Below are 24,638 nucleotides of genomic sequence, written 5' to 3'. Positions count from 1 at the left end.
GGAAAGGGTGAGAGTCATTGCCCTAGCGTTTAGGGGACGAAGAAGACACTCTACCCCTAGTTCCTCTGACCCAGAACATGTGAGAACTCAGCAGTCACAGGTGAAGTTACTGACTGTGCTAATGTCAAAGAAAACAAATTTGTCCACTGCAACTGTCAGTGCAGCTGCTCTTCCAGTTGAACTTCATCTGCAGTCCTGTCAGCTTTTACCCTGATTTACTTGAAAGCAAAGTGAAAATCTCTAATCACCCCCAGGGTTGTTTTTGTTCTTATAATAAAATACAATTAAGAAGCAATAAAGTGCTCGACAAATCTTTCTTAAAGCACAGCGGCCAAAGTGATGAGTAAAATGCTTTAATGCACTGGACTGGCTCAACACATGGGTTCAGTTCAAGGTACTGTTTGTCTGTGCCTGACCTTGGGCAGTTTACACAGGGCCTGGTTCAGTTCCCCTGATAATCACTGGGAGTCTTTCCATTGGCTGTGATAGGCTTTGGGTAAGACTTAGAATCAACCAGTGCCTGGGTCTCTTACCTGTAAAATGCTGATACTTTCCTACCTAGGATCTCATGAGGATGTTCAAAAATCCCAGCTTCTTTTTGAAGAGCCTGTGCCCCTCAAACACAGATGAGCTGAGCCACAGATTTTTTAAGAGGTGCCCTTAACACAACCAAGAGTCTGTCCACTCTGCTGGTCTGCTCCATTCAGGAAAGGTATTCAATATCACAAGAGTCCTGCTTTCTAAATATCAGAATGTAGCTATTCTATCTGAATTAGCTTTACAGTGAGCAGCGCCCTGAGGTTCTGCTGTAGGAAGCACATCTGAAGCAGGGTAAATTGAGATGACTACAGTTATAGGAGTTGGACTTCTAAAGAGTTGTTTGAATTGGGGATTCTGGTTAGCCCATTGTAGGGATCAGCAGGATATCTGAACATATAAGAATACTGCACAAATATCCACCCTCTGCCCGCCCACACACACAATTGGAGCTCTGTTATTGATGCATTGGCCATTTTAGAAATACTGTAGCACTGTTATATCTTGGACCATACGTTCTCTAAACAGCAAAGGGCAACATGTCTGGCCTCCTGAACCCACAGTACATTGAATAAATGACCTCTTATTGGGAGCGGGGAGGGACAGACAAAGGGCCTAAAGCTTCAGTGAGCTCCATGTAGGCACAGGGATCTGCTCACATGAAGCTTAATGCAAGTTCAAGCTTAATGCAATTTGGAAAAATAACCAACTTCTAACAATGGATCTGACTCTAGTATTGTGCTGTACTATGAAAGTTGAGTACCAGGCTTATATATTTTCTTAAAAAGTGAGAAAAGAATTAGTCTTGATAGCAGTCATTTTTTTGCACCTGGATCTCAGCAGTACAGTGAACCCATTTGTAGTATGGCAACAGACCACTATACCATGCCTCCTTTGCATTGCGAATGTATCTCTATCAAGTAATGAGGTTCTGTTGTGCTGTGCATGTGTTATTCCCTGTGCAGAAGGCATGGCAAATTTTAGTGTACTATCGTAATGGGATACGCTTATTCCTAATACGTCTTTTAACTAGGCAGGGGGCCAGAAACAAAATGTTTCCAGCATCCAAAAAGTACAGTATATCTTGCTATTTTGGAGTGGGATTTTGCTCTGGTAAAAATGTGGTGTCGAAATATATTTATATGCAAACTAAAAACAGAGCTAGATCCTCGTGTGGTGTAAAGTGGCATAGGTCCACTGCCTTTAATGATACTGTGCAGATTTTACACCAGCCAAGGATCTGGCTGAAAACATGCTTCTTTTTGTTTTAAAGACTAAAGAGCAATACTATAATGGAGAAAATTTATTTTTATTTAATCTTAAAATATTTACGTACTGTTTTTATCATATTAAGATATATAAACTTGGTCAAATTTATTACAGGGTTTGAGAAGTGATGGTAGCTTTAAACCTTTAAATGTCATGATGAAATGGTATGTTTCGGCCCATGCCAATGAGATTGGACACTGACGTTCAGTAGGAATTTGTGTGCATATGATCTGTGCCAACTTTGTGGTCTTCAAAAATGGCTCTGATATAAAAACAGCTTTGCTGTTTTGATATGCCAGCATTTCTAGAAAGACCCACATTGTATATCCCTCAGCCGCACCAAGTTCCAACGAGCTGACTGCCTGAGCCAGCACAGCAGGGCTTGCAAAATCCTCATATGAGTCTTAGGCTTTAACTTGTGTTCAGCTGAATTAAAATCAGTGGAAAAATTGGTAACAAATCATAGAAGGCGATTAGAAGGAGAGCGGTACCTCCTGTAGCTGCTTTGGCAGGGGTATTCCATACGCCACACTGGCTGTGCAGACAGGATGGCAGACTCCCAATTGCAAAGGCATACTTCTCCCTCTCTACATTGTAAACCAGAGCATCAAGGTCTGACAACAATTATGCCTGTCAAGGAGGGACCCACTGGGTGGAAGATGAGACAGTTCCCTGTCCTCTGAAAGAAAGACAGAAACAGTCCTTCTCACTCTCCAATAAATGGCCAACAGCCGAGGCATACCAGCTGTAGTAATCAAGAGCAAGGGCCTCCATCCACTCCTCTCCAGCAGCTGCGGTTTGAGTTTCCTCACTTAGCTGTAAGGCTTAATTTTGTTTTTAATGCAAACCAGTCAGTCTCTCTAATTTGACAGCCGTGGGGCAGCAATATACTGGCAACTCCAACAGGCTGAGCCAGCCCGGTGTGGAGATGGGGAAGATAGATCTGTCCAGGACGGGATAGGTCACTTCGGCGTGAGTTTTCCCTCTCCATTCTGGGCCAGTTCTACAACTCCCAAGTGTGCAGAGGCTTCTGGGTTATTTTTTGTCACTGGGAACAGCAGGCTGACTTTTGTTCCAACCTATGATTTTGTTCCACCCCTGCTGTGGAGCCTCCTGCAGCTTGGGCAGCACAGAAAGCCAGAGAGATGTTGGCCTGGCTAGGGCTCTAGGATTTTAGGTTACTACCCAATCCCACGTGTGACATTTAATTGGTTTATAGATGTCAGGGAGCATCCTGAAGCTAACAAATTCTCTTGCTACTTACTTGACTGGATGCCCCTTAGATATTTCCCATTACAATCGGATTGTACAGAGTATCTTGTTCATAAGTGATCTGAATAGATATGAAGAGACATCATTCTGGGGGGGAGTTAGAGAGGGAGAATGTTTCTGCAGAATGGAAAACCTACCAGGGACTTCAAGATTAATACCATTTAATTCTGAGCATTTGCTTCACAGCTGCTCTTTTTTCTGGTGAAAATTATACAAAATAGGCTGGGCTTTGATTTCTTTTCAGTTTTGATTGAATTATGGGCATATTATTTTTTAAAAATGCAGCTCACTGACATCTACTACTGCAAATACATAAGGAAATAAATCCTAGGGCTTGATTCTGTAACAACTCCATGCACAAATCTCTCACCCAACTGAGCAGTTAGGAATGCAGATGAATCAAGCATTATCAGTGCTGCAGTGTGACTCAGGATTTCACATCCTGCTCCGGTGCTATCTATAGTCTGCTTCTCTTCCACTGAGTTTCATAAAATATTAGCCCAGGGACATATTCAGCACATAAACTGAGTAGCCAGACGGGGCAGCTGCATGGAAATGAGCAAGGAATCATCTTGAGACATTAGAATAATGTGGCCGTGTAAGTACTGCACCAAGACAGATTTGTCCCCTCCAGGTCACAAAGCAGCTGTGGAGCAATTCCACAGTGGATACTGAAGTAGCCCTGAATTCCAATAAGATAATCACCTGCTTCCCCCCATTTGGCTCCACCCCACTCTGGCTCACCTACTTCCCATCTCTTGGGCACTGCTAATATAAGACTAATATAATTTTTTAAAAAGTTCAGTTTGTGTTTTGTTCAAGTTTTGTGGGAAGATCAATGCTAACTTTATCTGGCCTGCTTTTCTCATTCTTATTGGCTTGTCACTTTGATGTTGTTTGAAATAGATTTGATAATAAAACACTCTTCATGGATGAAAGTAGGCGTTTTTCTCTGACATAATGGAATGTAAAAATACTGCATAGTGCCTGAAAGATTTCTTCTTTTATTTTACACACACTCGATTCTGCTGTTATTGATTTCCCCATGCTACACAGAACAAAATGTACTCTAGCAACTTGTATATTTCATGCAACACTATCACTTATCTGCACAGCAGAAAAGAACTTGCTTAGTAGTACGCTTTATTTGTTGGTAAACATGCTTTTCTCTCTTTCACAGTCTCTGCATGGCTCTTGTGGATGCTGTAGACATTATTCATCTGTCACTTGAAGTTATCTCTTATTGTTTTGGACAGAGCTGGTGGAAAAATGTCAAACTTCCATTGTTTTTAAATGGAAGAGTCTATTTTTCATGAAAAGCAAACCAAAAAAAAAGTGCAGAAAGCTCTTATTTTCTCTTAATAAATCTGGGGTCTAAGTTACATGTGCCCAGTGGTTTAGATTTGAATGTCTGAACTTCACATTGAAATGTATATTCTACTGCACATTTACCTACTCCATGTGATGAAATGGTGACTGTGGGATTTTTGTTTCCTCTGTTATTTTATATCAATTGTAAGTGTTTAAATTATCAGGATAGAATAGTGTAACAACATAAATCTAGCAATAACAGGAGTCTGATTTATAAATAAAAATAAAAAACTTGAATTTTAATGTCTCCAATCTTGACTCAGCTCTTCAAAAAGATTGTTTTTATTTTTCATTTGCAGGATGAGCATATCTCATTCCCATGCAATGAGTCTCTAGTCTGTGTATTTCTAATATAAGGAATCTCCTCTTCTCACCTTTTTTCCTTTCCTATTTTTAAAAGTGATAAAAATTTTGATAGAGGTCAGTGGTTGGAAAAGAGAAGGGGAATGTTGTTGTTTTATTATACGTATTACAGTAGCATCTAGAGGCTGCAAAGGAGATCAGCACTTCACTGTGCTAGTCGCTATAAATACACTGTAAACAAAAGATAGACTAAGGATGACAGAAAGGAAGTATTATTATCCCAATTTCATAGATGAGGAACTGAAGTACAGAGAGAATAAGTGACTTGCCCAGGATTTTATAGGGAGTTTGTGGCAAAGCTGGGAATTGAACCCAGATCTCCTCAGTCCCAGCTCTGTATCTCAGCCACTAAGTGATCCTTTCTCATTTTCACTTTTGATTTAGTTAGCTTGGTCGGAGATTGTATGGAATTGCTGCAGTTTAGTTAGAATGGAATGAGGCTTCAATAACTGTATTTTAAGTTACCTCATGGGCAGCTAGAACCACGGGTAGATGCTCCTTTCTTTGTGTATAATCCAAATAAATAAATGGATACATGTATATATCCTCAGATATGTTGGTGCAACCTTAACTGATGAGCACTGCCATTTTGGAGAAGTAATTGATACAATTTGTCAATCTATCTAGGAATCCTGGAACATTTAGTATCTTCCAAAAGCTAACATTTGTTTGCCCATCGCTGATAGATGTGGAAATGTGTAATCCAAAATGATAGATTTATTGCCCCTCAAGGAAACTGAACTGCTGAGCTCCTGGTGTGAAAACAATGACTGGTATCAAGACAATTCCATTTCTCTTTCTCTCTTTTAAATATTAAGTCTGACACTTAACTGCCATGCATCATGCCCTGCAGAATAAGACAAGGAAGTATAGATGCAATTGTCAATCATCTGACTTTGAGCCAATATGTGTAATATACTGATAGTCATTACATCTGTCTTTTTAAATTTTTTCTATAAAGAAAGACTAAATGTGAAGACGAAGAAAGCTGCTGAATGTCCCCTATTGCTATATACCTTTCCTGCTCACTGACATTGGAAGCCAGGCACTGCAATGAAATTGGCCCACCATGGTGAAGATGGCGATTATTTCACTCAGGGCAAACACTCTCGAGAAGAACTTCGTAGTATTTTGATCCACAGAACAGTTTTTGCCTTGTCAGGTTGTCCTTTCCTCCTTTGTTGATGACTGTCCATCTTCCCTGTAAGTGGAAAAGATTTTGGCAAGTGACCTCTCAGGACAGAAGGAATGGCAAGAAGATATCAATTAAACTACTTCTCTTCAGCAGATTAGAAGGGAATTTCATCAGCAGAAGAAGAGGCCACATGAGCAGCTTTTGCTGTAAGGCAGTCTGGATTTGATGGCCTTATGCTTAGAGCAAGTCTACATTGCAGCCGGGATTGACACTCTGAGATTGATCCACCAATGGTCGATTTAGTGGGTGTAGTAAAGACCCACCAAATCAACTGCAGATCACTCTCCAGTTGACCTCTGTACTCTACCCCTGATGAGAAGAGTAAGGGAAGTCAATGGGAGATTTTCTCCCATCGACCCGCTGTGGTGTAGACCCCGCGGTAACTTGACCTAAGGTACTTCGACTCCAGCTATGTTATTCAGGTAGCAGGAGTTGCATAGTGTAGGTAGACTTACTGTGGTAGTGTAGACATAGCCTTAGCAACCAATCTACTGGCAGTCAGAGTAGCTTTTCTGACTGGGAAAATCCTTCTCTGAAAACAAAATGGTGAGCGCTCCTGGAGCTCATCAGGCTTCTGAGCTTTAAAAGCCAGCTCTGCTGGCCCTCCTCTTCCCACTTTTAAATCCCTCTCCCCTTCCTGGATGCCACAGTGCTGCTGCTTGACTTCCTCTTCCACCTGGGAACTAGGCAGGAACTGGCTGACAATTGTCCAGTTTTCAGCTAAATGAAACATTTTGTGAAATGTCTGCTTCCTTCAGAAAATACTGACTTTTTATCAAAACACGACCAGCAAATAACTTCAGATGAGAAGAAAACAAAAAGATGATTTTGAAATGCCACTGTGGTGCCTCATGGGAGTTGGGTTCGGGTGCCTCATGCCCCCATTCTCCTCTCTGGTTTTGTTGTCCAGACAGCCATCATCTACCATGATGCTCCACAGCCAAGGATTCTCATAATGTACTGTGTGGTGGATCAGCTAGTGGAGAGACAATATTTGAAATCTTCTTGATGATTTTTAGAAAAACTAAGTGTGAAGTGAAATGAAATGAAATGTTTCTAAGTGAAAATTGAATGAATTTTTGACAATTTTTCCACACAAGTTTTTTTCTTTAAAGGTCCGTGGTTTGGTTGGTTGATTTTTGTTTTTTTTGTTTGGAAGGGTGGGGGCGAGGGCAAAAACAAAACCTTTCAAACACCTCTTAGTTCAAAAAATGTTGATCTGCTCTGAGGACTTTTTGAATGGATTTGCTTTAATGTTTATCCATGAAGAGTTAACCCAATACATGAAGAGTCTAAAAGAGAATACAGTAAACAGCTGGGAATTCATAGAGCCTGTCTTTAACAAAGTGTAACTCATTGCCCTTCTGGTCTTGCTCATACTCCTGCCTTGTCATGGCAAACTTCTGGATCTGCTTCTGGCTGGATGGTCTTTTTGTGGTGGGGGCGACAACCTCAAAATAATACCTTTCTTGAGGAATACCAGGAATTCGTATACCAAATATTAAGGAAATATAATACCAGGAAACATAACCAGATATTAAAGCACTGTACTCTGAGAGTTTTGTTTTTAATAGGATAAAGCTTTGTATATTCCGCAATTGAGGTGAATCTCTTGGCCCATTACTGGCTACTCCACCACTTCAGAAAGAGCTGGAGGGAAGGAATTAAGCCAAGGGTCATCCCCCAAGGGGCCCAGATCAGCTAGGCAAACTATGTTACCAGCGTGGCCATTATGCAACATTATGTAATTATTTTTGCTCTCTGAAGAAAATATAGGACAATATGATTCATTATGTTGACAATGTTATGCTGTTCACAAGCTATTATGACCACAAAATAAAGGTTGGCTTCGATACCAGGCTGTGCATTAGGGAGGTCTTTGTAAAACTAATTTTAAAAAGCAAAGCAACAGTTTCTTTTCCAACTCAAAAAGTCAAACCAGTTACAGTAAAATCCCTTTATTTCCTAAGGTGCTTTAGCTATTTTAAGTGTTTTATTACTGAGCCTGTCGTTTAATATGACAATGAGCACCAGGAGTTTACTCCTTCAAATTGGTGTATCAAGCATGAGCATAAAGAGCAGCTCCCCCTAAGGTAAGTCATCACCGCAGTTAGCCTGGGTGATCAGCACCCAGGTTGGAGCACCCCAGTTAGCAGTTCCAAGGTATGAACATCTACACTTGAAAATCCTACTCAAGTTGCTGGGTTCTCACTGGTGCTGTGTGGCACTAGGCCTAGAACTGGTTAGGAATTTTTTGACAGAACCCTTTTTCATCAGAAAATGTAGAACCGTCAAAACCAAAACCTTTCACAGAAATGAATCCGTTTTGACAAAATTTTCATTGGGAAGGATTCTCAGGATGGAACTTTTTGAGAGAGAGAGAGAGAGAGAGAGAGAGAGACAGACAGACACAGATGCATGCACTATGACCTCCTACCCGCCCCACCCCAAATGGCCAATAGTCCATTAAATAAGGTACGTACTTGGCCTATTGGAGACCCAAGTTCAAGTCCTTGGTATGAACCAGCAAAAGCCTCAGGTGAGTGTCTGAATCTCTGGACTATTGGCTTTCCTGGGGAGAGTCTGGTTTTGCTTGTTTGTTTTTTGTTGGGTGGAGGATGTGGGGGTGAGAAAATATTTGAAAGGTCCATTTCAAATGCAGAAAGGGAAAAAATATTGAAATCTTGAAAATTTTCCTGGGACAGGAAAACCATTTCCTGCACAACTCAGACTTCTAGGGGTGCATCCCCTGGTTCTTTGTGCAGCCGTAAAATGAGCCATTTTATGATTCTTCCCAGTGAATTATGGGTGAACTTGTCTATCCTTCTGGACACACACAGTTAATTGTGAGAAGGCATTGGAGGACTATCACCACTCAAGTGATTTTTAGCCTGGATTCTTGCTGCAAAGTGAGCCTTTGGGAAAGTGGAACACAAGCTGGAACCCACATCCCCAGCTGTGCCCGCTAGCCTGGGCAAAGAGAGCGCTAGTATACCCGGTGTGTGGATGGAGGAGGATTAGGACCAATACTGGTGTAAAAGCCTGAATCAACTCTACAGTAAAGACATACCCTTAGAGATAAAACTGAATTTCCCCTGCCTGACCCCTACATTCAACAGGCTAACATCATATTAGATATGTGGAGTGTGCCATTGCTAGGGACAATATGTGGCCATCTTAAAGTACCCTCTTTTTCAGTAAATTGGCTAAGATAAATTCTTCTGTATCCCTTACCGCATTGTACTGGCTTTCCCACAGAAATCCCTCTTTAAGCCACCCCGACATGATGCCTACAAAGCTCTTGGTAATGCCTAGGCAGTGGACAGGAAGTTTATTCTTCCTTATTATGCCAAGTAGGATTGTTTCACTGTTACTTTGTCCTCCTTGTTGGTCATTTATCTTTACCTGTTGTATTTTCTCGTATGTTTAGACTGTAAGCGCTTTGGGACAAGCACTGTGTCTTTGTACATTCATAGAACAATGGGGTCCTGATCTCTGATTGTGTCCAATAGGTGCTACCACCCTATAAATAATAATCCAAGTGATGGAATACCTTTGGCAGAAGAGCCACTGTTGACAACAGAAAAAGTGACGTAGAGAGTTTGGGTCCTACTATGAGCAGAACTTATTTGGTAACTGGCTCCCAGACACTGTGACTGTATTAGAATATATAGACAGAAAATGAATAGGAAGTCGTGGGGGGCGGGAGGGAATTGATCACAGTTTAGTGTGAAAAGTGATCACATAGCAAAGCCCTTTGTTTTGGTTCCTGTGTCATTTTGGAAACCAAAGTTAATTCCTTGTTTCTCTTATTCTGGTTTTTATGTTACCTCAACACAACAAACCTTCTTCATGTTAGGTTAAGATTTTAGGTTTCAGATTTTATGAACTAGCTTTGATTTCTACCTGTAAAGTGCAGAACAGGTGCTAGTCACTAGAACTGTGGCTCATTCACATCCTAAATTTGCCCTTCTTTCTTTATATTGCTGCTACTGACTGAAGGAGAGTGTGTATGTGTGTATATACAGTGCACATCAATCTCAACTAAAATATTGGACAGTTAATACTGATAATGTAAAGGAGTCTTATTGAGAGGGGGTGAATAATTTTTCTTTATTGATACAGTTACTTAGAGGGGTTGTTCATTGAATTGCTGAGGTGTGCCGCAAAATACACAACGTTTTCAAGCATACTTACTGCTTCACTTGGAAGAGCTGGAAAAAAATCTTTGTTTTTAATCCACTGGCTCCCTCTGCTGGTATGACAGAATTATAGTGCATGGTTGCTGGTTAGAAGAACTGTTTATACAGAGCTAGAAGAAAATGGCTTTGCAAAAGAACTGATAAAACTTTTACTTGATCATGACACAAGTGAATCGGGGCACTTCCTGGCTTCTCACCCCTTGCTTTAGCACTATATACACACACACTCCTTCAGTCAATAAGACTAATGAAAAGAAAGAAGAAAGGGGAAGTTAGGCTGCAAATGAACCACAGTTCTAGTGCACAGCACCTCTTATTCAATCAGGATTTAAACACGGTTTTTGAAATATTGAAAATGTTTTATAAACATTAACTACAAATAAAACTTTAATGCAATCACCAGGATGTCTGTACGTATCATAACTTAGTAGTCATATGATCTTATTACTCTTGCCCTTCACTCCCTGCTCCCCGTTGTTTATTTTCACTAGTTGTGTTACATTTTAAATGCTGCATTTGTTTAGTGTGTTTGTTTAGATCACTATGCATCCAACTAAAAGGAGCACCTTTTAGTTAGAAAACACTTCAGTGAAAGGGTGATGATGCCTTTGTGTTTGTGCTGTAAATCACTCAGCAAACTTGGATGATTTTTTAAATATAATTAATCATAGAGTTAAAGTGCAGCATAGCTTGTAGGTTAGTATTATGTATCCATTTCACAGATAGCCTCTCTGTGCCTCAGTTTTCCTAAGTTACTTGCTGAATGTCAGAAAGCAAATCAGCAGCAGAGCCAGAGCTCTGAAACCTTCAGCTCTAAGCTAACATGCACAGGCCCCTACCAATGCTCTCGTTGACCTTACATAAATTTAATTTTCATAATAAACATCACAGATTGCTCAGGCCATTCACAGATACAATACACAGATATATTATGGCAGACAAATAAAAAGAGATTTTTTAAACCCCTCCATAGCAGTCCTTTAAAAAAAGAAAAGAAAAAAAAGAGAGAAAATCTCCTCAGCCAAGCCCATGCCCAAATGCCTCAGAGAAAAGATAGGCTTTGCAGCCTGCCTTGAATCTTAACAGAAGTGGTTCTGCTGCACCAAGAGAGGGGAGTGAATTCTAGAGCTGAGGACCCTTCATGGGGACCCATTGCCAACAGCTCCCTCTTTTTTTACATTTGTGGGCTCCATCTTGAGTGCCTCTGCTGATCTCAGTTGTGCCAAAAGACACAGGGAAAGAGGCAGTCTCTCAGGCACCCAGGTCACACACTGTAAAGGGCTTTGTAGGTTAAAACAACTCCTTCAATTCCACACAGAAACTTAATAGCAGCCAGTGCAGTTCCTCAGGCACAGATGTGAAATGCCCTTCAGGGTGCAATTGCACTTAGTAAACAGAGAACTGTGTGCTGAGTTCCAAGTGGTCTCAGTGTGTGACCCCAAATAGAGCGCATTACAGTAATCCAGTTTGGAGATGATAAGGCATGGATATCTCTTGCAAGGTGCACATTGGGAAGGAAAGGTCATGCTCTTCCCAGAAGGTGCAGGTGGGAAGGAGTGTTCTTGGTCATAGTCATAAGAATCCAGGTTCTGCCAGTAGTGACACGCCTGAGTTTTGTATACTAAAAGAAACCACCTGTGATGCATAGCATCTCTGCTGTAAGAAACTACCAGCGTCCTTTTTAAGTTACTCAGAGGAGATCTTTTTGTTTCCTCTAATTTGCATTATAGCATTTTTTTTGCTCACCTGGAGTTGCAAGTTTGCTGCCTGCTCTCACCATCATCTTTGCTGCTTATTTACTCTTTTACCAGTGATTTTTTTTATCGCTACCTCCTCGCTGAATAATCAATAAAACAGAGGGACGCTAGAACTCATCGTCCTCAGATTTGCTTTTGCTTTGAGACATGACTGCTTGCACTTCTTTTTACTGAAGTTAAGAAGAACACTCGGGAACAAAACTGCTAGAGATAGATTTATGAATGAGTTTTGGATACTGACTTTTCATAATACAGACTAACACGGCTGCTACTCTGAAACCTATAAGTAGAATGTTCATTCATATGCATTTACCTGATTTCTAATATGAATTTAAATTCCAGTGATAATTTTCAATATTTTTATTAAATATAGCCCCTAGAGAGAATATAAATTGGTATTTTTTAATGATCAGTTTGTTATAAATCAGATTTTAAAGCCACTGGTCATGATATTAATGTTACTGTAGAAAGTAGTTACTGTGAACAACAAATAGGAATCCCAATTATTTAAGATTGTACAAATTAAAATTTAAGCTACCTCCCTAACTGTTTGTTTCAATTTTTAACTACTCTACAATACAATGTCATCCATCCCAAGGCATTGGGCATCCTTGGCACTCTTTTAAAAACACTCCAGTAAAGAAACAGACCCACCACTACACCAAATTCAAATACCCTTTTAAAACAGATGCATTAACATTTCATTTAAGCCTGCTCACATTGTCTCCCTGCCACTACACACACAGACTCCACTACCCAGCCCTACCTGTTACCCATCTCCTTACAGATCGAGGAGAAAGGCTTAGCCTTGGATTCTTCACTAGGCCCCAGCCATTGTGCCCAACACAACCTTCATGCCTGGGGGTCTTTGTCCAGATAGATGGAAGATAATTGTGTTGCCCCTTTAAGGACTTCTTACAAGGGGTGATGAGGAGGGGGAGTTTACAGGGGTAGACAAGAAGGGCAGGAAGCAGTTGGGGCCAGGTCAGAAGATCACTGCACGGCTCTTCCTGCTCACTGGAAGGGGGCGGTTAATACCCCATGCAGCTGTAGAGAGATCCTGATTTACCAGGATTGTGCTGGCAGCGCCAACCTAGGAACTTGGCAAAAGGACCAAGTTCACTCTTGACCTGTTGTAGGCATTATGTCAGTTGCCCTTCACGTTGGGAGGGAATTTGTTGGCCGAGGCAGAATGGGTTTTTTCACCTTCCCCACAGCTGGTCTGGGACCCATTGGGGTGATGTAGGGGGTTGAGTTAGAATGTTGCAACTTAGTACATAAAACTAGTGGTTGATGTCCAGTGCATGTGCTCAGTATGGAAAGGATACAGTTATCAGATAAAATGGATTGGAAAAGGATTTGAAGAAAAGTATCCCTTAAGGGAAGCAGAGTAAGGGTGTTTGGGGCTCCTATATCTTGTACAGTGGGGAGCTGTCCTTTTCCTAACCCCTTTTAGCCCCCTTTCAAGGCGCTGAGGAAGAGGGTTTGGGGCTCCTGCATCTGGATCAGCAGAAAACCGAACCCTCTCCTTCCTGCTCTGTACAGTTTGTTCCTGGGTACTCACAGATATTAAGTGAATAAAGTTGCAGCCTAATTAAACCACATTCATTGCCTCCCCAGTCTTTCTTCTGGCATGGCTGGACAATTGTGCTGTGACTTAATTAATTTAACACAGTGGTCCCTTCTGGCCTTAAAGATATAGGGTGAAATCCCTACTGAAATCAATGACATAAATCCTATTGACTTAAATGGGGTTAGATTTTACCCTGTGAATTGATGACTATTTTTAGTATAATTTTTATGAGTGACACTGTTAAAATTTCACAAAAACTAAATGAAAAGTTCTAGAGATTTTGGTGACTGAATTAGCGAAGTTGAGGGAAAAATTGCATATTGTTTTTGACTTTGTGAAAAATGTGTTTCAGATTTTTCTCACGCTGAATCTTTTTCAAGCTGCATTGGCAGTGAGATGCTCTCAAGAAGAGGGTGAAATACTTTACGTTGTGTCATAGATGCCAGGGATTTTACTCCATGTTAACAAGGAGGGGTGGGGGAGAAGTAGTCTTAATTCATTGCTGCCTTGCACTTTTGTATTCATTTACATCAGTGTAAAGTAGATGTAAATTGCTACCATTCTGATTTGATAGCATCTCTCACCCACTTTCCACTAGTATAAATGACTACACAGGGCAATGGTGAAACAGGTTGTGTGTGTGGAAAAGACATATATTTCAGGATATATGTAGTGCTGAAACTGTGGATGTGGAGCTCTCTGGGATATTCCCCAAACTTAATTGTTTCATTTTCTACAGACAAATGTGTGTGAAACATATGTGCTGTAGCAGTGGTGAGGGCTGCTGCACAATCCCCTGAGTAAAGCATGCAAGTGAGAATTAACCACATATGATACATGTTAGTCACATCTCTTAATGCACTGGTGGAAGATGCTCAGATATTATGATAAGGGCAGCATAAGAACTGGCACAGAAGGGAATAGAAACAGAAGCTGTTCTTTGGATAGATGGAGGATTGTTGTCTCCACAGTCTTTCAGTTTTTATGAGCACTACATTCATGTAAAATTAAGGGCAATCTTTCTAAGTTCTGGTTCCTTCTGCATTCTTAGAAGTCTGATTCACCATCTGTGTACATCTGCTATATTGCAGTTAGCAAGCTCTTGGAGTTGAAAATAGTTTAACTTGTTTATGTCCATTCAGTTTGGACAAAGATCTACATTTCCAGTGAGGTCAAAGGCCTAGTCTGGGCCATTTCTTATTTCTGTGATGTACAGATAGGTTGACATTTGTCAGTGAAATGTCAGTTTTAATATATCTATCATCTGATAGACCAGCGGCTCTCAAACTTCATTGCATCGTGCCCCTCTTCTGACAACAAAAATTACTACCCGACCCCAGGAGTCAGGACCGAAGACCGAGCCCACCCGAACCCTGCCGCCCGAGCCCCGCCACCCCGGGCAGATGCTCCAGGCAGCCTAAGGACTTCTTCCTTGGGCAGTGGCATGTAATCTTGGGCTTGGGCTTCAGCCCTTGATGGTTCGGCTTGGGCTTCCAGCTTGCTGGGGCCCAGGGCCAACACCAGCCTTGGCAACCCCATTAATATGGGATTGTGACCCACAGTTTGAGAACCCCTGTGATAGACTGACAATTTATTGACAAGGGGTAAAGGACTGGGAGTCAGGGCTCCTGTGTCTGATCTCTGACTTTGCCACTGACTTGCTATGTGACCATGGGTAAGTCAATTAACTTTTTTCTTGATTAATTAAGCTTAATTACAGTTTGTATTGTAAAGTGCTTTGAGGTCTGTGGAAGAATGGCTCTATATCAGAGCCAAGCATTGCCAGTGCTAAAATAAGAGGTCTTTTTTTCTTTTGCTAACAGGTACTTGGAACACCAAATGAAGATACATGGCCTGGAGTCCATTCTTTACCCCATTTCAAGCCAGGTAGGTTTAAACAACAAGTTATCAAGATTTCACTATTTCAGGAAAACACATTAAAAATCTTACTTGCTAGCTGACGGAAGGATTGTGAGACAATGCTCCTACCTTTTGACACATTTATTTACTTACTAAAGGACTTCTGCAACATTGTTCCAAAATAATTGGAATAGTTTTGCAGGATAGCGGATGCATTGTAAGCATACCGCAGTGCATTCATTTTAGCATTTCACATGTCACTATGTTAGTTGGATTTTGACTTTTAGCCATAACTTCCCTTTGTAGCACATTAATATGACATGTTGAACAACAATCTTGCATATCTTGTGAGTGGTATGGTGACGAAGGCCAGTATTACTAGTCAACAGATGCAATATCTATGAATTATAATGTACTGAAGGGGGGAATCAAAGGGATAGGGAAAGGTATCCTGGGAGCTGAAGGTGGAAACATCTTATTCCTCTGCTACTGTTTAGTTTGCTGTATTATCTAACACTTTCTGCAGTCCAGTTTTAAATGGCCAAACTGATGGTGCTGCTTCTACTACTGATGGAAACCTGTGCCACAGCCAAATAGATTTAACCATTAGGAAGTTTCTCTTGCTACTAAGCAAACACCAGTTGGTAACCCTTACAAGCCAGGATGCAACCAAAATAATGATGTTTTATCTGTTCCACAAGTAGACTTCTATTTTAAATTTAACCTATAAATTGCACTATTTAGGCTGGAAGTAGATACCAAGATCTACTGCTCTGAAATGACAGGTTTCAGAGTAGCGGCCATGTTAGTCTGTATTCGCAAAAAGAAAAAGAGTACTTGTGGCACCTTAGAGACTAACACATTTATTTGAGCATCCAATGAAGTGAGCTGTAGCTCACGAAAGCTTATGCTCTAATAAATTTATTAGTCTCTAAGGTGCCACAAGTACTCCATTTATTTGAGCATAAGCTTTCGTGAGCTACAGCTCACTTTTCAAGATGCATCCGATGAAGTGAGCTGTAGCTCACGAAAGCTTATGCTCAAATAAATGTGTTAGTCTCTAAGGTGCCACAAGTACTCCTTTTCTTTTTGCTCTGAAATGGAATCCAGATTCTACTCAAGTGAGGTCATAATTAAGTTAACAAGTTTGCAGGATTGGGGCTGATGTCATCCAAAAGACCTGGAAAGAAAGAATTATCGTAGAATACTATAGGAACCCTTCAATATTAGCACACATCTATTTAATAAATCTGGAAGGGTTTTATCCTAACACTTTCTAAATTAAAAAAAGATTTTCTCTAAAATGCAAAAACAGTTGTGTGTAAATTTAATTCTTATTAAAGAAAACACTATTTTCAGAAAAGTTCCAAAGACATGTGTTAATACCCTGGGATATTGGAAGTGGAAAAACAGGATATGTTTTTGGCTTTGGTGGTGCTGTATTTTTGTCACCAAAAAAATGGAGTTGAATAAAATGTTTTGAACGGTAGATGGCAGTCAAGAAACTTTCTCTTTAGAGAATGGCTTAGAAATGCATCAAGCAGTGAGGGTTTGTTCTATCAGTTTTTGCAAAGGGACATTGGGAAATAAATTGATAGCTGGCATTTAGTGAAATGTAACAGAAGCATGTTATTATTAAAATGACCATTGTGTTGGATTTGTTTTTGTTTCCTCTGTTACAGAGTTTGGATTTTGCCAGCTCTGAACACATACCAACCATAAAAATGCAGTAATGAGGAAAAAAAGATAAATGCAACGTGGTAAATGGTCACTCAACACTTTCTCCATTTCCCTAAGAGTGCATAGAGTGTTCTTTGTTCTTGCAGCCTTTCTCCACCCCTGTGAAGTATGCATATTTTCAAGCAAAAATCATTATTATCCAGGTTGATGACTGTTTTCATCTGTATGAGGCCCTTTGCTGCAAGGTGCTGAGCACCCTTAATTCCCATCCACTTACATTGGGATTGAGAGACTTCTGCCCCTCCCCATGGGGGAAAGGCCTCTTTTTGCAGCAATTGTACGCTTAGCTCAGAGCTCTCTTTGCCCCCTCCAGCCTCTTAGTGCACATGTATTCTTGGCAAAATGATGAAAATGTGAAATAAACCCTTCTAATATGTTACAAAGATGCATAGTTTTTGGTTTGTACAACAGTAGGGATGAAATTTGCCTCTCCTGTAAAGCCTGGGCTTTATGCTAGTGAAATGCAGAATGACTAGGGAAGCAAAATCCAACACCTACAGCATAGGGGTTGGGCATGAAGCAAGCCTTCATCATATCAAGAACTGCATCCTACGGGCTGGGCTGGAATAATACCACTTTTTGGGGCTGCTAGGGACATTGGCTCTGGTTAGGGATGTATAACATGGCCCTTTCACTATCCAAAAAGCTGCCCCTCATGCTGACCTGTGTATGCCATCAGGGAAACCTCTCTGGAGAGCACAGGGGTTGTATAGTCTCTTTTGCAGCTGCTCAACCAGCCCCTTACCCTTCCTATAGTGCTTAGATGGATCCTCTGCACTTGGATGAATTACACCCTATAAGAGATTTTCCGAGTGAACTTGACTGAAAGTTTCCTGAGTAACCTTGTACTAGCAGAAGCAGAATTAATGCTTTATTTTAACACTTCTCAGATTTATAATTTTGAAATGGCTTTGTCTCTTTGTTTCCTTAGTCAGAGAGTACAATATAGTGAACCTGAAATGGTCTTGCCAAATTTGAATTGATTCCATCTGTGTCCAAGACTTATGAGTTTATTGTACTTAAAAATAGAAAGCATGGAATATATTTTCTTTTTCCAACAGTTTGTTCAGCACTCCTTAGTCAGGCAAAATTTCTGTGTGTGGGGAGCAGAGCCCTAAGAAAGTAACATCCCCATCTAAACATAAATATATGAACTATAATTTAAGCGTAGCAGTTGCAAACAGTAAGGACAACAAATAATTTGAAAGGAAAGAAGTGCAAGAAGAGCACTGATGATTAGAACATTAACATCCGCTCAAGGCAGACTTTTTGATGTTATAAGCTTAGCTGCTTAAAAGCATAAAACAATGGAATTTGAGCAGAAGGTATCAGTAATAAATAGTGACTGTAGTAAAAATTTTTTTGGCAACTTAATTAAATATCTGTGGAGTTGAAAAATAAAACAAGCAGAGTTTAAACAGAATTTCATTTTTTGTTGTCTGCATTCAGATGTAGGTAACTAATTTTTTACTCTGTAATTCAGTAAAACACGGTCACTGCCTCAGGGAGCTAATCACATTTTACTAGGGAGAGACAAATAACATCTGAAAAACACTGCTTTCGATGTTCTGGGTTGCTGCTTCTCCATTCCAGTGTCCACAGGCCTAATTGCCATGTACTGCAGTTAGCAAAAGCAATGATGTCAGGGATATTCTGCTGAGATTGGTCCTAAAATGTGAATAAACTTCTCTCAGGCTGAATGATGAGTCCACTTCTTATGCCAACCATAGAGAGCTCTAAATTAGCCCCCTGTTTTGTTTCTGGGGCTCTGTCAGTAAATGGGAATGTAAAAATTTTGCATCATTTATTTCACCCACTAGTCCTTTGTCCCTTTGAGATAGCGCCATATCATCCAAATCATGAAACCAGTTTGAAAGTTGTCTTCTGTGTCATCTCCTGCTGTCCCTTAGTCATGCCCTCCACTAAAACCATCCCATTTGTGTTTGCAAATACTTTTATCCTATCTAGTAAATCACCTACTGGGTTGATTTTTAACACTGTTTTTCATCTAAATTGGGGTGGGCAAACTTTTTGGCCCGAGATCCACATTGGGGTTGCAAAACTGTATGGCAGGCCAGGTAGGGAAGGCTGTGCCTCCCCAAACAGCCTGGCCCCCACCCCTCTCAGAACCCCCCGACTCATCCAACCCTCCCCCTGCTCCTTGTCCCCTGACTGTCCCCCTGGGATCCCACCTCCTATCCAACCCCCCTGCTCCCAGTCCCCTGATTTACCTGACCCCTATCTTCCCCCCCACCCCGACAGGCCCCCTGGGACCTCACGCCCTATCTAACCCCCTTGCTCTCTGTCCCCAGACTGCCCCGACCCCTATCCGCACCCACGCCCCCTGACAGGCCTCCCGGAACCCCATGCCTATCCAACCTCCCTGTCCCCTGACCACCCCCCCCCCGCGAACCTCTGCCCCATCCAACCTCTGTCTCCTGACTGTCCCCCCCTCCAGGATCCCCCCGCCCTTTATCCAAACCCCCGGCCCCAGCCCCCTTACCATGCCGCTCAGAGCAGCATGTCTGGCAGCCACGCCACCCGGCCGAGCCAGACACAGTGCTGCTCTGCCCAGCAGGAGTGCACAGCTCTGCCGCCCAGAGTGCTGCCCGCGCGGCGGCATGGCTACGGGAGAGGGGGAACAGCAGGGGAGGGGCTGGGGCTAGCCTCCAAGGCTGGGAACTCAAGGGCCAGGCAGGACGGTCTTGTGGGCCGGATATGGCCCGGAGGCCGTAGTTTGCCCACCTCTGATCTAAATACTTAATTTTAAAAATACAAAATAGACCAAATGGGAGACAGCTGCCTTCCTAACTCAGTTCCAAAATTTTGTATTCCTGATTTTCTTATAGTATTTCCCTGTGCTCAGGTGTCATCTCTTCCAGCCTGGTTATGTAATCCAATATGGGCCATGTGTGAGCGCTGTTTGTAAAGAAGTGATTCATGCTCAAATGAGCAAGCTGTTCAGGGAAGTTAAAACAAAAATTAAAGTAAAAACAATTATTATTATTATTATAGTAGAGTCTAGAGGTCTCGAGCATTTGGGGGCCCCAAGTTGCTGAGCACTGTACAAACATAGAGTAAATGATGACAGTGACCTAATGAAATCTGGGTTGGTGCATAAGTATTTACTATGGACTAGCCTATGGCTTTGCCACAAGGCCTGAGTAAGGGGCAATGTGTAGGTGTGTTGCCCTGGAACAGGCCAATTACTTCCTCCTCCATATCAGCTCAGTGATGCTGACTCATATGTTTGGGGGGATGGAGGCATGGGTCTGCCTCTGCCTGCACAACTGAGTGGGAGAGGGAGTAGCAGTCCCAAGGAAGCTGCTTTCCCATTCACGTTATGATGTGTGATATAGGTAACTCCCCTTACTTCCCTGTATGGGCACATCTAGTAATCTAGTCCAGTATCTGTTTTTAACAGATATTCATTTTAATAATCTTTAAGCATAGTTTATTCCCAGAGCACCCGTACACCACGTACATACATCCATGCTATATTAAGGTGAAATGTGAACTGATTCCTTTCATTGTTTTAAGATAAACCTAATGTTACTAAGTAAACGGATGTATCCCTCACTTCCTGCACATTCCTTTATATCCACTCATCATGTTTGACTTTATTAAAAGGTATTTTTCATGTAATGCAAATCTGGTCTGCTAATATCTCATGGCATGACCCCATCCAGGAAAACATGTCGAGCATTGCTGAAGCAATGGCTTTTCACCAGTGTAGAATGAAGAGGGATTGTCTTTTGATACAAATTGGTGTATTCTATCATTATGAGAATGTGCTGATACTGGACGAATGCTTTTCTATGGCCCTACTAAGACCACTTCTTTCCTGGCACAGATTGTTTCTGATGTAGAAGAAAAACTAGCAAGCTTCAGGCAACTTGTTCTGGGGCCACACAGTGACAATTGGGGTTTAATACATTAAAGTTCTGGGCATTTTGATCTATAACTGCCCCCAAAGAAGTAGGTCAGCAATCAGGGTAGGGTCTTTCCTTCCTCAGATAAAAGAACTTAAGAATGGCCATACTGGGTCAAACCAATGGTCCATCTAGCCCAGTGTCCTGTCTTTTGACAGTGGCCAGTACCAGATGCTTCAGAGGGAATGATCAGAGCTGGGCAATTAGCGAGCGATCCATCCCCTGTCATACAGTCTCAGCTTCTGGCATCAGAGGTTTAGGGACATCCTGGGCACGGGGTTGTATCCCTGACCATCTTGTCTAATCCTCAATGATGGACCTATCCTCCATGAACTTGTATAATTCTTTTTTTAACCTAGTTAAATTTATGTCCTTCATAACATCCCCTGGCAAAGAGTTCCACGGGAGGACTGTGTGTTGTGTGAAGAAGTACCTTCTCTTTTAGTTTTAAACTTGCTTCCTATTCATTTCATTGGGTGACCCCTGGTTCTTGTGTTATGTGAAGGAGTAAATAACACTTCCTTATTCACTTTCTCTACACAATTCAGGATTTTACAGACCTCTATCATATCCCCCTTAGTCATCTCTTTTCTAAGGTGAACAGTCTCAGTATTTTTAATCTCTCTTCAGATGGAAGCTTCTCTGTACCCCTAATCATTCTTGTTGCCTTTCTCTGTACTTTCTCCAATTTTAAGATATCTTTTTTTGAGATGGGGTGACCAGAACTGCATGCAGTATTGAAGATGTGGGAGTACTATGAATTTATATAGTGCCATTATGATATTTTCTGTCTTATCTGTCCCTTTCCTAGTGGTTCCTAATATTCTGTTAACTTTTTTGACTGCTGTTGCACATTGAGCAAATGTTTTCATAGAACTATCCACAATGACTCCAATATCTCCTCCTTGAGTAGTAACAGCTAATTTAGATCCATCATTTGGTGTATATAGGTGGGATTATTTTCCAATTTGCATTACTTTGTATTTATCAATATTGAATTTAATATTCTATTTTGTTGCCCATATGTCCTGCTAATGATTTTTTGTGGGCCAAATGCAGAAACAGTTAGAGATATGTATGGGGCACAAGGAATTGGGTATATAAAATTCTTTATGGGACTCTGCTTTAATCATTTACTATTGTAAATCTCATATGAAATTGAGCCACTATCCAGAGTCTTATCATTTCCTGCTCTATCAGAGCTTATCCCATCCTCACAGATGCAGTGAAAGAAGATCAGAGAAGACTACCAGCTTCTCATGCAATATCAGTAATTGGGCCTATGTCTTTGGTTCCAGACACTGGGCAAGGCTGCCTGAACTCTAATCCTTTCTTTCACTTCAGCCTCTCTTCTGTACTGGATTCACAGATCTAACTAGTGAGTCGAAGAACTTAGCTTGGAGACTCGCCTAGCTAGTTTTATTATTTTTTCTTATCAGCTTTTTGAAATGGCCCCAGTCCTGCTGTCTGGGTTAATGCCTCAAAATGCAGTTGCTGGACAGTTACCAGATCAACAGTGCTGCCAACCCCAAAAGTTCTAAAATCATGAGTCAAAACCCCCCTCCCCCCGGTCCCCCTGCCCCGAAAATCATGAGGTTTATGGGTTTTTTAAAAGATTATATTGTGGTTTTTGTCTGATTTTATTCTTTTAATTCCCCTTCCCTCTCCTTTCTGCTGCCCCCTTAATCCCCTCCCCCCCATGTGTGTGTTCTCCCAAATATATAGCGAAAGGTGGTTTGGCTACTGCAGGAGCTGTCACCCATACACACACACACACTTTTCTGCACCCCCCAATTAATCCTGTCCCCACTCAACTCTTCCCTGCCATCTGCCTGTGCTCTCACTCCCACACCAGTTCTGCTCCACCTACTGTCTCACCTCTGCTCCTCCTGCTGCTCTGGGGGATCTTTACCCCCTTCTGCCCCTTCCCAGGCTTGATGTTGCAGAGAGGAAGACGGGAGGGAGGAGAAAATACCCTGCTGCTCCCAGAAGGGGATGTGGGAGGAGGGAGAATGTCTTGAGCAGCCTCTAAGGAGTGGACACCAATCTGCCTCCCTAGGAAAAACTTCAGTGTGACCCCGTCCCACTGCTTAGAACAGAGGTTCTCAACCGGGGTGTCGTGCCTCCCTTAGGGGAGGGGTAGGGAACCAAACCTGACGGCTCAGTAGTTATGGCAGCGGTGGGGGGAAGGGCCACAGCGGTTTTTTTGTGGTAGCCCCTGCAAGATCTGCTGCTCTCTGCTGTTGCCTAGTTTGCCTATAGCAGGAGCAGCCCCTGCTGCTCCTGACAGGAGTAGGAGAGAGAGCTCTGTCTGTCTCCTGCAGCAGGACTGATTGTCTGCCCCTCCCCAGGAGGCAGGAGAGTGGGGAAGGCAGAGGGAGTATTCTCCCAGCCAGGGCTGAAATTTATGAGAGGACTGGAGATTCTAATGTCATTGTGATACTGGCTCCAGTCCCAGCTGACATCCTAGCACTCACGGGAAAACAATAAGAGTTTGCAACACTGGCTCATGCTCTTGCTGTTCAGCCAACTATACTTCCCGCTGGCATTGCTGAGAGGCCAGTTGTCGCTGGTGCAGATGGGCCCACAGCATCTGTAATGTAATTGCTTATCGTCTCCCTGGCCGATCCTTTTATAAAGGATGTTTGGTGGATACAAACCTGATCCCACTTCTAGTTCTGCATCTGAATGTCTTGACTGGTCCTCTTAACCAGACTTGTCCCTTTAAGAAGGCACACGTGGTCCTGTCTCATTAAGATTCTTTTGGTTAACCTGGTCATCTACCTTACCCTAGTTCTCTTTATCCATAATAGTCCAAAGGGAGAATATCTTGTGACTACTGCAGCTCTATCCAAAATATAGCCTAGCTCCAACCAGCCCTTCCTGACAACCCAAGCCATTGGCCACAGGCAGGTTTTTCCTGTTGAGCGTGTCAACCTCCTTTGACCAAACATTTGGATATTTGTCTTGCAGAGACCTGAGCTCTTCCCTAAAAGCTATTAGGAGGAGCTTCCTTTGTTCCCAGCCTGCCTTTTCCCCTGAAAAACTAAAACTTTTATATCAGCAGCTGCATTTAAGCCCAGTTCCTGCCATTCCTTCAATTTCTGTTCACCTTTTCTCTGCTTCATGGAATATGGACTCTGTACGCATCATCAGAAGACCCTTTTGACATTTAAAGAGTAGGGATTTATAATCAGAAGCAGTTACAGTAGGCAAGAGGGGAACTGATGAGACATCATAAAGATTTTGTTGAAGACAAGTGACATGATGACCATCCTACGGTCTATGAGGAGAAATGGTGGTACCCCTGGTACAAAGTGGTAGAGACTAGAACCTCATGTTAATGAACCTATTGTTGTCTGGTAGGGTGAGTGATTAAATCTATGCTTGACTGCTATTGAGATAAAGGAGAATCCACACTTAGCAAATAACAAACATTAGGAAATGTACAATGTATGTGAAAATGAGTGCTTGCTTTTCAAACTTCAACTGCGTTCACAATAGAATTTCAAAAAAGTCCAGTCAACTCTTTCAGTTAAACACTGGGTCAAATAGCTGTGTAATCAA

The 24,638-nt window shown here is 41.8% G+C and overlaps 1 protein-coding gene across 5 annotated transcripts in view; it reads left to right on the top strand.

The window, feature by feature from the left end:
• CDK14 (cyclin dependent kinase 14) overlaps positions 1-24,638 on the top strand; it is a 512,169-nt gene that overhangs the window by 349,793 nt on the left and 137,738 nt on the right. For all 5 annotated transcript variants that reach the window (XM_038392686.2, XM_043509345.1, XM_038392687.2 and 2 more), the window contains one exon: positions 15,363-15,426. In XM_038392686.2, the coding sequence (XP_038248614.1) occupies positions 15,363-15,426 (64 nt within the window). The remainder of the gene's footprint in view (positions 1-15,362; positions 15,427-24,638) is intronic.

The sequence above is a fragment of the Dermochelys coriacea genome, chromosome 2 (genome assembly GCF_009764565.3).
Source record: "Dermochelys coriacea isolate rDerCor1 chromosome 2, rDerCor1.pri.v4, whole genome shotgun sequence".
Classification (NCBI taxonomy): domain Eukaryota; kingdom Metazoa; phylum Chordata; order Testudines; family Dermochelyidae; genus Dermochelys; species Dermochelys coriacea.
Note: the sequence above shows the minus strand (reverse complement) of the source record. Positions and strands in the feature narration are given on the sequence as shown.